This window comes from Sphaeramia orbicularis, chromosome 5 (assembly GCF_902148855.1).
Source record: "Sphaeramia orbicularis chromosome 5, fSphaOr1.1, whole genome shotgun sequence".
Taxonomy (NCBI): domain Eukaryota; kingdom Metazoa; phylum Chordata; class Actinopteri; order Kurtiformes; family Apogonidae; genus Sphaeramia; species Sphaeramia orbicularis.
In genome coordinates this window covers 4,696,435-4,713,931 of record NC_043961.1, presented here as the reverse complement: position 1 = coordinate 4,713,931, position 17,497 = coordinate 4,696,435, and the positions used below count along the sequence as shown (strand labels likewise).

The 17,497-nt window shown below is 34.8% G+C and overlaps 1 protein-coding gene across 1 annotated transcript in view; it reads right to left on the bottom strand.

Annotated features, from left to right (window-relative positions):
* Positions 1 to 17,497, bottom strand: part of epha8 (eph receptor A8) — a 366,079-nt gene that overhangs the window by 185,399 nt on the left and 163,183 nt on the right. The window contains exon 3 of the mRNA XM_030134865.1: positions 5,148 to 5,201. Coding sequence (XP_029990725.1) covers positions 5,148 to 5,201 — 54 coding nt within the window. The remainder of the gene's footprint in view (positions 1 to 5,147; positions 5,202 to 17,497) is intronic.

The following is a 17,497-nucleotide window of genomic DNA, read 5'->3' as shown; positions in this document are numbered from 1 at the left end:
TTAAAAATAACTTCGATTTTTGATTGAACAATATAAATGACCTCAACAAAACTGCTCCCTGAGACATTATTTTTCCAATTAAAAATAGGAAATGTGTAATTATCTTACAACTATGACAATAAGGTAATTTTTTTAGTAGAACAACAAACTAATTTTGGTAACAAAGATGAACATTTTAACAATATCAGTGGCTGCAATGAGCCTGTTTCCGTTGCACATCTCAGAACATTAAAGTGCAATCTGTACAAACTGTGCAAAACCAGAAACATTGCACATTTTTCTTTTCCAGTCCAGTCCTTGTCCATTCTCCAAACCTAAACTCTTGGTCTAGTCTAGTGACAGATCACTATGGCAGTAGATTTGTTTGTTGTACGTCCCTAAAATGAGTCCAGGGTGCTCCAACGCTAAAACATTAGTTCCACCTGATACATGTTCTAACCTGAAGAAAAAAAACAAAACACCGAGGAATGATCCCATGCCCCCCCTGGAAAGCCTTCGCGCCCCCCTGGGGGGGCCTGCCCCACAGTTTGAGAAACACCGCCACAGAGGCAATTCATTTGCAGCTGACCACAGACATCAGCCCAAATCTAAAGTGCAATGTGACAAACATAAATAAATCAGTGCACAAACACAAGATCACTGGAAGCAATTACGAATAAATGCATTTAAATAATCAACAATCAATAATCAATAAATACCAATGCAGACTAAAAGAGTGGGTGAGTGGGTGTTATCCCACCTAATTCAGGACTGTGCTCCCAAGTCATGCTATGTTTCTTCTTCGTTTTTGTTAGATTTTTGTTACAAGTGTTTGCTCCTGGAGGATTCTGTTGGGTTTCTGTAAATTGGCTCAGAGTCTGGTTTTGACCAACTCTACAGGGTGGGGAAGCAAAATTTACACTGAACATTTAGTTGTTTTTTCTCAGCAGGCACTACATCAATTGTTTTGAAACCAAACATATGTTGATGTCATAATCATACCTAACACTATTATCCATACCTTTTCAGAAACTTTTGCCCATATGAGTAATCAGGAAAGCAAACGTCAAAGAGTGTGTGATTTGCTGAATGCACTCGTCACACCAAAGGAGATTTCAAAAATAGTTGGAGTGTCCATAAAGACTGTTTATAATGGAAAGAAGAGAATGACTATGAGCAAAACTATTACCAGAAAGTCTGGAAGATACTATTAAAGAAGAATGGGAGAAGTTGTCACCCCAATATTTGAGGAACACTTGCACAAGTTTCAGGAAGCGTGTGAAGGCAGTTATTGAGAAAGAAGGAGGACACATAGAATAAAAACATTTTCTATTATGGACATTTTCTTGTGGCAAATAAATTCTCATGACTTTCAATAAACTAGTTGGTCATACACTGTCTTTCAATCCCTGCCTCAAAATATTGTAAATTTTGCTTCCCCACCCTGTATGTATAAAGTGTCATGAGATAACTTTTTTGTTGCGATCTGGCGCTATATAAATAAAATTTGATTGATTGAGTGATTTAATTGGTTTTCCCCTGTGAGTTGCTTTGGAAAAAAGCGTCTGCCAAATGCATAAACATAAACATAAACATAGATCAACAAACAAACAAACAAATTTATTGTTTCAGTTTTTTGAGCTGATTTAGGATAATTTTGGTGCTGAATCCAAAAATCACATTAATTTTGCTCAATCAGGTCAACTTTCTGAACTATGCTACATATTGGCTTTTTAACATTTTTGCTTACATTTATGGGCATTTTCACATCATATGATATAAAATTCTTTCATATTTCTTGCAATAAATGAGTTCTGAAGATTTTACTTTTGCCCATTTATGATTAATGGTTTTTTTTTAATATTACAGGTGAATGAAATGGCTTCGAGTAGAAGATCTTGCCAAAATAAGCCTGACGTATTCTGCTACATCTGCGGTGAATACACCATTGTACCTAACAGGTACAATGGTGTTCAGTGGTGAATGGTAAAATGATTTTTTTTCTCTTAAAACCTATTTTGGGTGAGAACTATATAAAAAAATCAACTAATAAAGTCACAAAAATGTAATAAATTTTGTGAGAAGATCAAATTTTTCCAAATCAAATTAGCAAAAAAATCTGACCTGATTGAGAAAAACAGATGTCATTTTTGGATTTAGCGGTGCAAAATGGTCCTAATTCAGTTGAAAAAACCTACAGGGGTTGGACAAAATAACGGAAACACCTTAAAAAAATCAACAAAATATAATTTAATATGGTGTAGGTCCGCCTTTTGCGGCAATTACAGCCTCAATTCTCCGAGGTATTGATTCATACAACTTGTGAATTGTTTCCAAAGGAATTTTAAGCCATTCTTCAGTTAGAATACCCTCCAACTCTTTTAGAGACGATGGTGGTGGAAATCGACGTCTTACTTGAATCTCTAAAACTGACCATAAATGCTCAATAATGTTGAGGTCTGGGGACTGTGCCGGCCATACGAGATGCTCAACTTCATTACAATGTTCCTCATGCCATTCTTTAACAGTTCTAGCTGTATGGACTGGGGCATTATCATCTGGAGGTGAAGGTGTTTCCATTATTTTGTCCAACCCCTGTAGATCGGTGGTGGGACAGAGTCATGTGTGTGCTGTGTTGACATTATCGGAGCACACAGCACACACACACACACACACACACACACACACACACACACACACACACACACACACACACACACAGTATGATCCAAACTGTTCAACGCCTGATTTTTTGTCTTCAGGTGTGGGGTCTGGAACAGATAAAAAATCTGTTCAGCTTTAGAACTACCTAAAAAATCAATTAGACAACTGCAGCTCATTCAGAACTCTGCTGCTAGAGTCCTCACTAAGACCAGAAAAGTGGACCACATTAGTCCAACTCTGAGGTCCTTCCATAGGCAAGAAAATGGAGAAAAATAAGCACAATGAACACAAAGATAATATTAACATTTTGTTGCTATAAATAGATAGATAGATAACGGGGGGAAAATACTAGACTGATTAATGAAAGTTAACAAAATAAGAAAAAAATGTGGCCAAAATGAACAAACATAACCATTAAAATGATTAAAGACAACAAATAAGCAGCAAAATTTGTGAAAAATAAACAAAATGAGACAAAATTTATTAAAAAAATGAACAAAATAGGCTTGAAAATGGCCAAAAAGACAGACAGACAGACAGATAGAAAAAATGCCTGATTGATTAAGTAACCATCAAAATGAGTAAAGACAAAATATAAGCAGCAAAGTTAGTGAAAGATGAACAAAATGAGACAAAAACTGAACAAAATAGGCAAGAAAATGGAGAAAAATGAACACAAACAAGTAGCACAATGAACACAGTGATAATATTAACATTTTGTTGCTATAGATAGATAGATAACGGGGGAAAAATACTAGACTGATTAATGAAAGTTAACAAAATATGAAAAAAAGGTGGCCAAAATGAACAAACACAACCATTAAAATGATTAAAGACAACAAATAAGCAGCAAAATTTGTGAAAAATAAACAAAATGAGACAAAATTTATTAAAAAAATGAACAAAATAGGCAAGAAAATGGACAAAAAAGACAGAGACAGACAGACAGACAGTCTTTACTGATAACCTCTTTCTGCCAAAGTGATGGTTAATAAAACATAAAGCAGATCTGTGTGAGTTTGCAGCAGCTAAAGCGTCCACTCCATTCCAGTGTTAATGTAAAACAGGCTGTTAAAGAGGCGCAGGAAATGGTACACATTTGTAGTGCAAACAAAAGCTGTAATGGTCCTTCCACTGGCTGCCTGTCCATCAGAGGACAGACTTTAAAGTTCTGCTGCTGGTCTAGAAAGCTCTGAATGGTTTAGGACCAAAACACATCAGCGATCTCCTGATCCAGTATGAACCCACCAGACCCCTCAGGTCATCTGGATCCGGTCTGTTGTCAGTTCCCAGAGTCAGGACCAGACACGGAGAAGCTGCGTTCAGCTTCTATGCTCCACACGTCTGGAACAAACTTCCAGAAAACCTCAGATCAGCTGAAAACACTCAGTTTATTTAAATCCAGGTTACAGACCCACCTGTTCACAGCTGCATTTGAATAGAGTTTAGATTCATCAGTTCAGATCTGCACTGTTCCTTTTCAGCCAAAAGTTTTATCTGTTCAATCTGCTTGTCTCTTTTATCTGTTTTACCTATTTATCTCATTTTTGTTTGTTTGTTTTTCTCATGCCTTCTGCTGTAAGGTTTTTAATGTTTTATGTAAAGCACTTTGAATTGTCTTGTACATGAAATGTGTTATAGAAATAAAGCCGCCTTGCCTAGAAAATCCTTGTGTGTGTACCCTGCAAGGTTCTAATAGTTATGGATTTTTCATTATAGTTTAATTTTATTTAGTTTTGACTTTTTTTCCACTAATTCAGTTCGTTTTAATTAGTTTTCAGAGCAGGTTTGCTAGTTTTTAGAAGTTGTTTTTTTCTCAATGCTTAGTTTTAGTTTAGCTTTAGTTTTTGTTTTTTTTTTTAGATCTTTTCTCTTCTTCTGTCGTGCTTTCTCCCAACTTTAGTCTCCATGTGTCCAGGTAGAGTGGGGACCAGAAGACGACTGGAAACCACAAGCGAATACAAGTGATGGACCCTTAAATATGATATGGTGCCGCTAGCTAAAATTACTCGAGCAAAATAAATCGCTTTCACATCAATCTGACATTGAAAAAGACAAAAACAAAGGGAATTTTGTAAGCACACAATACAGTTTCAGTTAGTTATCGTTTTTTTTTTTTTTTATTTTAATTATAGTCTTTTATTTATTTCAGTTAAGGAAAATGTTTTTACAATTCTAGCTTTCGTCATTTCGTTAGTTTTCGGTCACGATAATAACCTTGGTACCCTGCTTTAGTAAATCAGGCCCTATACGTGTGTCCGAGTGGCAAAATGTGACGAACTGGGATTGAGAACAGACTCTACAAACACTAACAATGAACAAAGAAGGGGAGAGACTCAGTATTGTCTTCCATATAATCTAACACCTATTAAGCAAAGATTAATTAAGGAATTCCACTTTATTTGAAGCTAGAATGACTGATTTCCCTGCAAACAAATGGCTTTAATTCCACGGAAGTCTTGGATAATGATTTAATAAAACACTTGGCAGGGAACATTACGTACCTGGTATGTGTGGATGGGACTGAAGTACTCGTCCATCTCATTAATGGCGTCCCACTGGGAAGAGAAGAAGAAAGAGAAGACAAAGATTCTGGGGTCAGTCGCATGTTCACGTCTTCGGATTCATATCATTCATCTGGCGTCTATATTTCCCTCCTGATCGGCCGTGCCTCCCTAACCACACTGGAAGATTATTAGCCCGGACTTCAGATGAAACGTGATCATCTGTCACCGGCAGCATTCAGAGGTACATCAGACGCACCACTTGAATCTGTAAGCAGGACAGTTGGAGTTTCCAGATGATTGGTAACAACTTCAAACCATCATCTCAACTTCAATCTGACAAGCAAAACACATCATCTGTACTGTTTGTGTTCGGCTGATACTTCCACTATATGGACAAAAAGTATACAGACACGTTCAATTCAGGTGTTTCTTTTCTAACAGTGGTCTGGGATACAAAACAATTAATGGCATAATATAGTTTGGTATTGGGATAAATATCGTTGCGTTTGTTAGTTTGGTTTAAATTGTTTTCTTTGCTCCCAAAATGGATCAGAGATGGTTTTGACTTCATTTCTAGTCTTAGAAGATGGATCTCAGATGACAAGGTCAGGGATCCTGGGTGTTTCAAGTCAATGAGTGAATGAAAAAGAGCAAAATAATTAACAAAATGATGAAAATAAGAGCCAAAAAATACCAAAATAATTAACAAAATAAGCAAAATAATAAAAACAAGAGCAAAAAAGACCAAAATAATCAACAAAATGAACAAAATGATAAAAACAAGAGTAAAAAAGACCAAAATAATTGACAAAATAAACAAAATAATAAAAAACAAGAGCAAAAAAGACCAAAAATAATCAACAAAATAATAAAAACAAGAGTAAAAAAGACCAAAATAATTAACAAAATGAACAAAATGATAAAAACAAGAACAAAAAAGATCAAAATAATCAACAAAATAATAAAAACAAGAGTAAAAAAGACCAAAATAATTAACAAAATGAACAAAATGATAAAAACAAGAACAAAAAAGATCAAAATAATCAACAAAATAATAAAAACAAGAGTAAAAAAGACCAAAATAATTAACAAAGTGAACAAAATGATAAAAACAAGAGCAAAAAAAGACCAAAATAATCAACTAAATAAAATGATAAAAACAAGTCCAAAAAAGACCAAAATAATTAAGAAAATAAACAAAGTAATAAAAACAAGAGCGAAAAAGACCAAAATAATCAACAAAATAATAAAAACAAGTGCAAAAAAGACCAAAAATAATCTTCTGTAAGATGATTAGTTGTGGTAGAAAGTTATTATTTACAGTCAGAGCATGAAAAATATTTTTCAAAATTTACAGGTAGAACATTTAAAATCATAGTCATGGATTTAAAAAATTAAATCAATGTAGAGAGAAATAAAGTCAAAACCATCTCTGAGGTATTTTGGAAGCAAAGATAACAATTTAAACCAAACTAACCAATGCAATTACATTTATCCCATAATATAAAACTATATTCTAACATTAGTCATTATTGTTTTGTATCTCAGAAAAGAAACACCTGAATTCAACACGTCCACATACTTTTGTCCACATAATAATAATAATAATAATAATAATAATAATAATAATAATAATAATAATAATAATAATAATAATAATAATTATACATTTTATTTATAGGTATTTTTCAGGACATCCAAGGACACTGTGCAACAAGATAAAACAGAGAATGCATAAAATACAAAGAAGTAAACAAATAGATAAAAGAGTATTTACAATATATAGAAATGAAGGTGTAAAATAGACAGTAAAACTTATGGTGAGTATTGAGTCTGGATTTGAACGTGCACATTAAACCCACCTTCACATTCTCATCTTTTTTCATCTGATTTCTTCATTCCAAACCTCTCCGTAAACACTATTGGACTGGGGTTAATACTGGTTTTAACTAATGCTGATGTATTCCACTCGGGCGTTAACACATGCAATCATGTGTTCCACATTTCAGGATGTTGAAATCCATTTAATGCAATTCCAAAGGGACACATTTTCCTTTAATGAGAAGCCCCTTATGTACGTGATTAGATTTACATTGTTTACTAAATGCCGCCGGCGGCCAATAACACGATTACGAAGAGAAAGAGGAAGTGAAATGTGTTGGTATTTCTAACTGTGTTAATATGGGTTACGCTTCCCCTACATCCGACATCAGGAGAAAACTCAATCAAGCGGTCGGTTGGGCTCCTCTTCGTATTGTGAGGAGAGAAAAGCGGCACTTTCTAAACCTCTATCTATCATCAGACATGGGGAAGATGCACAGGAGGATTACAGTACAGTCCAAATTCAGGTTTAGTCGCATGAATCAGCAGGGATACGCACACACAGTTTCAGCAAAAGCCCCGTGATGAAAATAATCTTTTTGTTCATGTGCAGATTTCAGCTCCAGCCGACACACACACATCTGTGTTTGCACCAATAATACAAACATAAACCAAGTGTTTACATACAGCACACGCATGTCAGTGGATTTCCTGTTTTCTTTTCACATAACCCATAAAAACCCAAACATCCACCGACGACCAAAACCATCTACTGATCTAAACTGTTTAATATCTGTTAATTATACCGCTAATCCTATCAATACATGTCAATAATTGGTGTAAAACACAGTTCTTCGTCTTTTCACGGTCATCAGATATGACCCATTTGGACGTTCAGAGGTTCCGTAGTTACCATGGAAACACCGTCATCTTCTACAACACTGATTCACCAGTAAAACCCATAGAGTTGGATCAATGACAGTGGATGGACACACCGGGTTTATATCCTAGGTCACAAAGATTCGTACAAATGATGGGTTTGTACGAATCTTCAAATTCGTACGAAATCTGGAGTTCGTAGACATTCGTGGAGGGAGCATGGTCAGTGTATCTGTCGGTAATTGGATTTTCTTTTCAGAAACAAGAGAAAAACTAGTGGCTAATTTGATTTTGGTTTTAAAATAGAATTCAAATTCAAGACGTTCTTCTTTTTCAGTGCCAAAACAGATAAGCCAAATTTAAAAAAAACATTGATTTTTGTTTTCTCTTTCCAATAACAAATAAGAAAGTTAGCACCTGACAGAAATGTTAAAACAGACCAAAAACACCTGCTGTTTTTTTTTTCATTTTCTTAGACCAGATGTTGTCATTTTCAAGGTCACAGCGCTAATGCCAAGTTCACAAAGATTCTTACGTACAATGGGTTTGTACGAATCTTCCAGTTTGTATGAAATCTGGAGTTCATAGACATTCATGGAGGGAGCATGGTCAGTGTATCTGTTGGTAATTGGATTTTCTTTTCAGAAACAAAAGAAAAACTAGTGGTTAATTGATTTTCGTTTTAATAAAAAAAAGAAAAAAGAAAAAAAGAAAAATTTAATTTCAAACCGTTTTTCTTTTTCAGTGTCAAAACAAATAAACCAAATTTAAAAAACGGATTGATTTTTGTTTTCTCTTTCTAATAACAAATACCAAAGTTACTAGCTGACAGAAATGTTAAAACAGACCAAAAACACCTTTTTTTTTTTTTTTTTTTTTCTGAGACCCGAAGTTTTCATTTTCAAGGAAAGAGCGCTAATGCTTAGGTCACAAAGATTCTTATGTACAATGGGTTTGTACGAATCTTCCAGTTTGTATGAAATCTGGAGTTCATAGATATGCTCTCTGCATGAATGTCTACGAACTCCAGATTTCATACGAACTGGAAGATTCATACAAACCCATCGTTTGTAAGAATCTTTGTGACCGAGGCTTTTTTTTTTTTTTTTTTTTTTTTTTTTTTTTAATTCAAGAAGGTAAAGTATACAATCAATGTATACAACAAAAAAATAACAAGTTTGCCCGGGGGAAAGATTATACGATTATAATTATAATACAATGTCTAAATTGGAACAAATACTGATGTTTTTTATAGCCTTTTTGTTTCAAGTTTTATCTAAAAGCTTTAAATAAAGTTCAACATCTTACAAAAAATAAAAAAAATTGGTTTTGTGTTACAGAACTTACATTAATGAATACAAAATTTAGCAAGTAAGAGAAATAAATTAATTATTTTAAAAAATGCTTTTTTTTTTTTTTTTTACCTCTCTGTGACCTTTCCTTGAAAATGACAACATCCGGTCTCAGAAAATGAAAAAAACAGCCGTTATTGGTCCATTTTTCCATTTCTGTCAGGTAGTAACCTTCTTTTTTAGTTATTAGAAAGAGAAAATGAAAATCAAACCATTTTTTAAAATTTGTTTATTTTGTTTTGACACAGAAAAAGAAAATCGCCTTGAAATTCAATTTTAATTCTTGTATTTCAAAACGAAAATCAAATTAACCATTAGTTTTTCTTTTGTTTCTAAAAAGAAAATCCTGTTACTAAAAGATACACTGACCCAGGATGTTGTCATTTTTAAAGAAAAAGCGCTAATGCCTAGGTCACAAAGATTCTTACAAATGATGGGTTTGTACGAATCTTCCAGTTCATACAAAATCTGGAGTTTTCAGACATTCGTGGAGGGAGCATGTCTACGATGTCCAGATTTCGTAAAACCAGCCATTTGGTCCATTTTCCATTTCTGTCAGGTCGTAACTTTTTTGTTTTTTGTTATTAGAAAGAGAAAACAAAAATCAATCCGTTTTTTTTTTTTATTATTATTTTTTGGTTTATCTGTTTTGACACTGAAAAAGAAAAGATCGCCTTGAAATTCAATTTGAATTCTTCTATTTTAAAACAAAACTCAATTAACCATTAGTTTTTCTCTTGTTTCTGAAAATAAAATCCAATGACCAACAGATACACTGACCATAAAGACACCTTTTTTCCTTTCCGGCTGCTTCCTCCTGCACAGAAACACCAGAGTCCTGCTGCTGGTTTTCACTGTCATTCCAAATCCACTTGCACAGTTACATGGTGCATTTTAATGTCAGCGGGGGAAAGAAATCCTTTGGTGCTCCTGTATTAAAAGGAAGCCACCACAGCTCAGTCAAAGGGGTAATAGGGATGTTCTGTTAACTGGTTTATTCATGGTATCATCCAGACTCGGTGGCAGGGTGGCAAAAGTTCAGGAAAACAGCTTAACTTAAGCACGGAAAAGTGGAATTCTGAAACTGTATTTACCTGTCACATAAAATATGTACGTATTATTCAAAGGACACAACGATAATATACAATAACAGATAAAAAACAGGTCAACCTTGAGTGAGTTTATCCAAACTCTCTGAAGTTGTCCTTGCTCTAAACCGGAAGGGAACCACGTAAAAATGGAGAGTAGTGGTGGGTGAACTGATTCTGTTGTAGCGATATGTAGCGATACTCACACGCTACTCAATTTAGGATCGATTAAGCTAATAAAGTATTGATATTAATTGATAAATGTAAAATAAAAGTGCCTGTGTCACTTCAACTTATTTCAAGGTTTTGTACTGACCGCCAGCATCCCAGTTAAGCTAGCAGCTAATGATTACACTGGGTGACAAAAAAATGTTATTTTGCAAGTTGTCTAGGTTTTTTCAACTGAATCAGGACCATTTTGCACCGCTAAATCCAAAAATGACATCTGTTTTTCTCAATCAGGTCAGGTTTTTTTTGCTAATTTGATTTGGAAAAATTTGATCTTCTCACAATCTGCGCCCAAACTTTATCTTGGTCACCAAGTTTAATACCAAAATAAGATTGGTAAGCACACTTTATGAAACTTGTGACTTGATTCCTGTTAGGTACAATGGTGTATTCACCGCAGATGTAGCAGAATACGTCAGGCTTATTTTTGCAAGATCTTCTAGTCGAAGCCATTTCATTCACCTGTAATATTAAAAAAACCATTAATCATAAATTGGCAAAAGTAAAATCTTCAGAACTCGTTTATTGCAAGAAATATGAAAGAATTTTGTATCATATGATGTGAAAATGCCCATAAATGTAAGCAAAAATGTTCAAAAGCCAATATGTAGCATAGTTCAGAAAGTTGACCTGATTGAGCAAAATGAATGTGATTTTTGGATTCAGCACACCAAAATGATCCTAAATCAGCTCCAAAAACTTAAACTATAAATTTGTTGTTGACCAGTGTTATTAACAAGCTCATGTGGGTTTTCAGAAACAACACCATAAATGTCACTGGATCATTTAGATTACTGCTGATCAGCAGTGGCTTTTCCATTGGACATATGCACAAAACTTTACTGATATTTACTACAATTCAAATAAACAGAAGTGCGTAATGTCGGGTTTTCCATTGAATCACAAATGATTTGTTTATTTATTATCGCGAGATGACACGAGAAGTCATTCCATAAACATGGCGACGAATGTAAATATGGTGTTGATTTACAGATATAGTCATTATTATTATTATATATTACCCCTCTGTCCCGTACTAAATTAAAAATGATTGTGTTTCCTCATGTATTCACACATACCACACCATGTTTCTTTTAGAACTCTTCTTCGCTTGTTGTAACGTCCGTCAACATCGGTTTTTTTTGTTCACGTGACTCTAGTTGCAAAAAAAGATCTTTCCATTGCAGTTTTGTGTGATATACCAATTGTGCTATGCTTGAAAAACCACCTCTTGCCAGCGCAAAAACCTTTAATCAAAAATGAGAGTTTTGGCGAAATTGTCATTTTCCATTAAGTAAATTTTTATGCGCAAGTTAGATTTGTGCAATTTGAGGTTCAATGGTCATATTATCCACCTGTTTCTATAGGAACTGGCGGCTAAAATGGACCATATGTTACATGACATTGCATTTAAATAAAGTTTAGAAAACCTAATTCAGTTTTACAATTTTCAGTTCTTTTATGTTTAATGGAGGTTCCAATAAATGTTAGGATGAAACGTCAACTATAACTGTTATGTGGGTACATAATTTAGCCTGGTCAGATATCGAGTAACTGTTAACACGTCCTGTGTGTAAGATTCAGGGGATTTAGGAGGATTACAAAAAATATAAAAAACATGTCGCGCAAAAACAGGGTTTCTACAGGTATCATCAAATCTAATTTAATACTTTTTAATGCCCTTTTTAATGCCACTTTAAACACATTTAATACCCACGTCCAACTGCAGATACAGCTTTATATATAGTTTTATGACACTTTACCACCAATAGGCTTTAACCAGGTTCTGAATAGTTCCTCCTCCAACCACTTCTGCTGAAACGTGCATTTTTCCCACATTTGCTAATATTCCCTCCGCTCTTTTGCCACAGCATAAACACACTCGCAGCACATTACATTCCAAGCATCCAGTGTTGTGACTTCATGTATCGGTCATAAACAATAACCAGCTAAAGGGTTCCGCCTGTCAATCATCACACTCTACTTCCAATCAAAATTATTAAATCAAATCAAAGCAAATCAAATTTTATTTATATAGCGCCAAATCATAACAAAAGTTATCTCATCTAGGCTTGTGCTAGCCTATCGCCACATCACCATTGGCGATGCATTTTCCTGGCTGGCGAAGTTGTTTTCAACCCGTGTAGCCACAGTGGCGAAGGTATTTTTTAGTAACATCAACCAACTTACATCTCTGATCGAAAAAGTCCGAGTGATAACCAAGGAAAATAACAAATGCAGTCTCTACTTCTGAAGAGCGCTGCGGAGAGCAATCAAACTCATCCCAATGTTTCTGATTCTTTATGAATTCACACTGCACACGTCACTAGTGGGAAGTTACCGCTCGTTCATTTCATCATGTACAACATCTATTGAAAGCAAAGGAGTTGGTGAAGCAGAGAGGGGTACAGAGCAGGTGCGGACCGCCACCAGCGGAAGTGAAAACCAAACTTATGGTCATTTCTCTTTTCTCTTCCTGCTGAAGTTTCACTTTTAAACCTTACCAGTGAAAACGCTGCAATATTAGTATCACAGTAGTGTTACCTCTGTTGTCTCCATGTTTTTTATTACTGACTTTCTTCTTCTTCTTCTTCTCAAAAAACTTTCCTCTTCTTCGTGGTATTTGTCCAGTATGGTTAATTCAGAGCGGCGCCCCCTGGTGGATTAATTGAGAAACGCTCATTCCAACACATTAAATGTCAGTAGCAGCACTTTGTTCCAGTCAGACTAATGACAACGACAATAAAGCACGTTTACAAAAGGAACTAACAACTGGAATGGGATTATTAAGTACTAGTATCGGTACTCGGTATTGGCAAGTACTCAATATATTTATTTATATATAATATCTAAGTTTAAATTAGTAATCAGTCCATGTACATTCTAGTCTGGGCAGGAGTATTTTCTAGTCTAAATAAAATAATTTCAAGAGTCCATATCTGTCCATATTTAATTACCAAATGACTTTATGATAAATCATGTCTCACTGGTAAATTCATTTTATATTGAATCTCATGAACATCAGTGGTCAGAATAATTGCATTTATAAGTCTATCATTTATTGTTTTGTTATACATTAGATTAGAAATAAAAATAGTTTAGCTAAAAATGTTGACTTAAGTTAATTTGTTATGATTTTTTTTTTGTATGAAACTGAAGCCAGATTCAACATATTTTTAAGCTCAAAATGCACCAGAATGCAGGAAAAAGACTTCATTTTTCCCAAAATTTCCCAAGGACCCAGACTGGACCCAGAATGAACCCAGACTGGACCCAGACTGAACCCAGACTGAACCCAGAATGAACCCAGAATGAACCCAGACTGAACCCAGAATGAACCCAGAATGAACCCAGACTGGACCCAGACTGGACCCAGACTGGACCCAGACTGAACCCAGACTGAACCCAGACTGAACCCAGAATGAACCCAGAATGAACCCAGACTGAACCCAGAATGAACCCAGACTGGACCCAGACTGGACCCAGACTGGACCCAGACTGAACCCAGACTGAACCCAGACTGAACCCAGAATGAACCCAGAATGAACCCAGACTGGACCCAGACTGAACCCAGAATGAACCCAGAATGAACCCAGACTGGACCCAGACTGGACCCAGACTGAACCCAGACTGAACCCAGAATGAACCCAGACTGGACCCAGACTGAACCCAGAATGAACCCAGACTGAACCCAGACTGAACCCAGAATGAACCCAGAATGAACCCAGACTGGACCCAGACTGAACCCAGAATGAACCCAGAATGAACCCAGACTGAACCCAGAATGAACCCAGACTGGCTGTGGCTTTTTGTGGCTACACTCATTTCTACTAATGTAGCCACAGTGGCTGTATCTTTCATTTTCCTAGCGCAAGCACAGTGACTCATGACACTTTACATGTAGAGTTGGTCAAAACCAGACTCTAAGCCATTTTACAGAAACCAACAGAATCCTCCAGGAGCAAACACTAGTGACAGGTGACAGTGGAAGGAAAAACTCCCCTTTAACAGCAGAAACCTGGAGCAGACCCAGACTCCTGGAGGAGTCTTAAATGTTTATGTAACCAAACTAAATCAGGAATAACAACGCTTTTTTCCCCATCAAATGTATTTATTGTTTTAATGCCTCTGGACATTGGATTTAATACTTTTTAATGCCATTTAAGGCTTTAATTTTCACAAAATCTATTTTAATGACTTTTGATGACCCGCAGAAACCCTGAAAAAGGTCTTTCCATTGCAGTTTTGCCTGACATACCAATTTTGCGATGTTGGAAAAACCACCTCATGCAAGCACAAAAACTTTCCATCGAAAAACGGGAGTTTCAGCGAAATTGTTGTTTTCCATTGGGCAAATTTCTATGCACAAGTTATATTCGCGCAATTGAGGGTCAATAGAAAAGCAACTACTATTTACTAACTTTTCTTACGACAAAATGACTTCCGAGAGTCTGAGTGTTTGAGTCATCTGCTTTGATTAATCCATAGTTTCATCCTGTTGATTTTTGCTGCTGTAACATCATTCCATCGTCACATACCGAGTCATTAAAGTGTGTTTAAGTGACAAGAAGATGATGGAGTGGGAGTGGGAGGAGGTCAGGATGCTTCTACCCACAGGAAACCAATGTTCAAACTGTAAGTAAACAATGTTTTTCAGGCAGTTTGGCTTTGAGGGCTTTGGAATTGCAGCAGCAGTGTTCACATTCTGACAATCTGTCTATCTATTACCACTTCCACACTGGTCAAAAGATCCACAAACATCTGGCCTTTTCACTCTGAAAGGGTACAATTGGCCAAAATGGGCTTTGGTTCAATCCCTGGTGAAATGACTCAGCACCAGGCACAGCTCTGATCTGCATTTACTGTCCTCCACAATCACAGCCAACGCAACATGGCCATTTTGTTTTCTGTATGACGCAAGATGCAACAATAGCGAGGTGAAAGAGCGTCTGACTTTGAGGGGAATTGTTTGTTCGCTTTTGGGGCTGAACGTGACACAAAAAAGAAGCAAAACCATCATCTGCTGGGTGTGTGAAAGGAGTCAGTTCGATTTAGAGTGATTTTACACTGATTTTTGGGGTAAAAACTGCACATCGTCACAGGTTTGGGGTCGGAAGAAATAATAATAAAGTAAATGATAAACAAAAGTGCAGATAAGAGTTAGAATGTATGTTATTCATTATCTGATCAAATATATTTTTGTAAAACACACAGAATTAATGGCCGAAAAACTAAATCCTATCTGCAAAATGATTTTTTTTTTTTCTATAAAATGTAAAATATCTTTTCTTGCAAGAAGCTTTTCCAAAAACAGTCTGAGACAGACAGACAGACAGACAGACAGACAGACAGACAGACAGACAGACAGACAGACAGACAGATAGATAGATAGATAGATAGATAGATAGAAAAAACGCCCGATTGATTAAGTAACCACCAAAATGAGTAAAGACAAAAAAATAAGCAGCAAAGTTAGTGAAAGATGAACAAAATAAGACAAAAACTGAACAAAATAGGCAAGAAAAGGGAGAAAAATAAGCACAATGAACACAGTGATAATATTAACATTTTGTTGCTATTGATAGATAGATAACGGGGGAAAAATACTAGACTGATTAATGAAAGTTAACAAAATAAGAAAAAAATGTGACCAAATTAAACAAATACAACCATTAAAATGATTAAAGACAACAAATAAGCAGCAAAATTTGTGAAAAATAAACAAAATGAGACAAAATTTATTAAAAAATGAACAAAATAGGCTTGAAAATGGCCAAAAAGATAGACAGACAGACAGATAGAAAAAATGCCTTATTGATTAAGTAACCACCAAAATGAGTAAAGACAAAATATAAGCAGCAAAGTTAGTGAAAGATGAACAAAATGAGACAAAAACTGAACAAAATAGGCAAGAAAATGGAGAAAAATAAACACAAACAAGTGGCACAATGAACACATACATAATATTAACATTTTGTTACTATAGATAGATAACGGGGGAAAAATACTAGATTGATTAATGAAAGTAAATAAAATAAGAAAAAAATGTGACCAAAATGAACAAACACAACCATTAAAATGATTAAAGACAACAAATAAGCAGCAAAATTTGTGAAAAATAAACAAAATGAGACAAAATTTATTAAAAAATGAACAAAATAGGCAAGAAAATAGCCAAAAAAGACAGATAGAAAAAATGCCTGATTAAGTAACCACCAAAATGAGTAAAGACAAAAAAAAATAAGCAGCAAAGTTAGTGAAAGATGAACAAAATGAAACAAAAACTGAACAAAATAGGCAAGAAAATGGAGAAAAATGAACACAAACAAGTAGCACAATGAACACAGTGATAATATTAACATTTTGTTGCGATAGATAGATAACGGGGGAAAAATACTAGATTGATTAATCAAAGTTAACAAAATATGAAAAAAATGTGACCAAAATGAACAAACACAACCATTAAAATGATTAAAGACAACAAATAAGCAGCAAAATTTGTGAAAAATAAACAAAATGAGACAAAATTTATTAAAAAATGAACAAAATAGGCTTGAAAATGGCCAAAAAGACAGACAGATAGATAAAAAAAAATGCCTGATTGATTACGTAACCACCAAAATGAGTAAAGACAAAAAAAAATAATCAGCAAAGTTAGTGAAAGATGAACAAAATGAAACAAAAACTGAACAAAATAGGCAAGAAAAGGGAGAAAAATAAACACAAACAAGTAGCACAATGAACACAGTGATAATATTAACATTTTGTTGCTATAGATAGATAGATAACGGGGAAAAATACTAGACTGATTAATCAAAGTTAACAAAATATGAAAAAAAATGTGACCAAAATTAACAAACACAACCATTAAAATGATTAAAGACAACAAATAAGCAGCAAAATTTGTGAAAAATAATGAGACAAAATTTATTAAAAAATGAACAAAATAGGCAAGAAAATGGACAAAAAAGACAGAGAC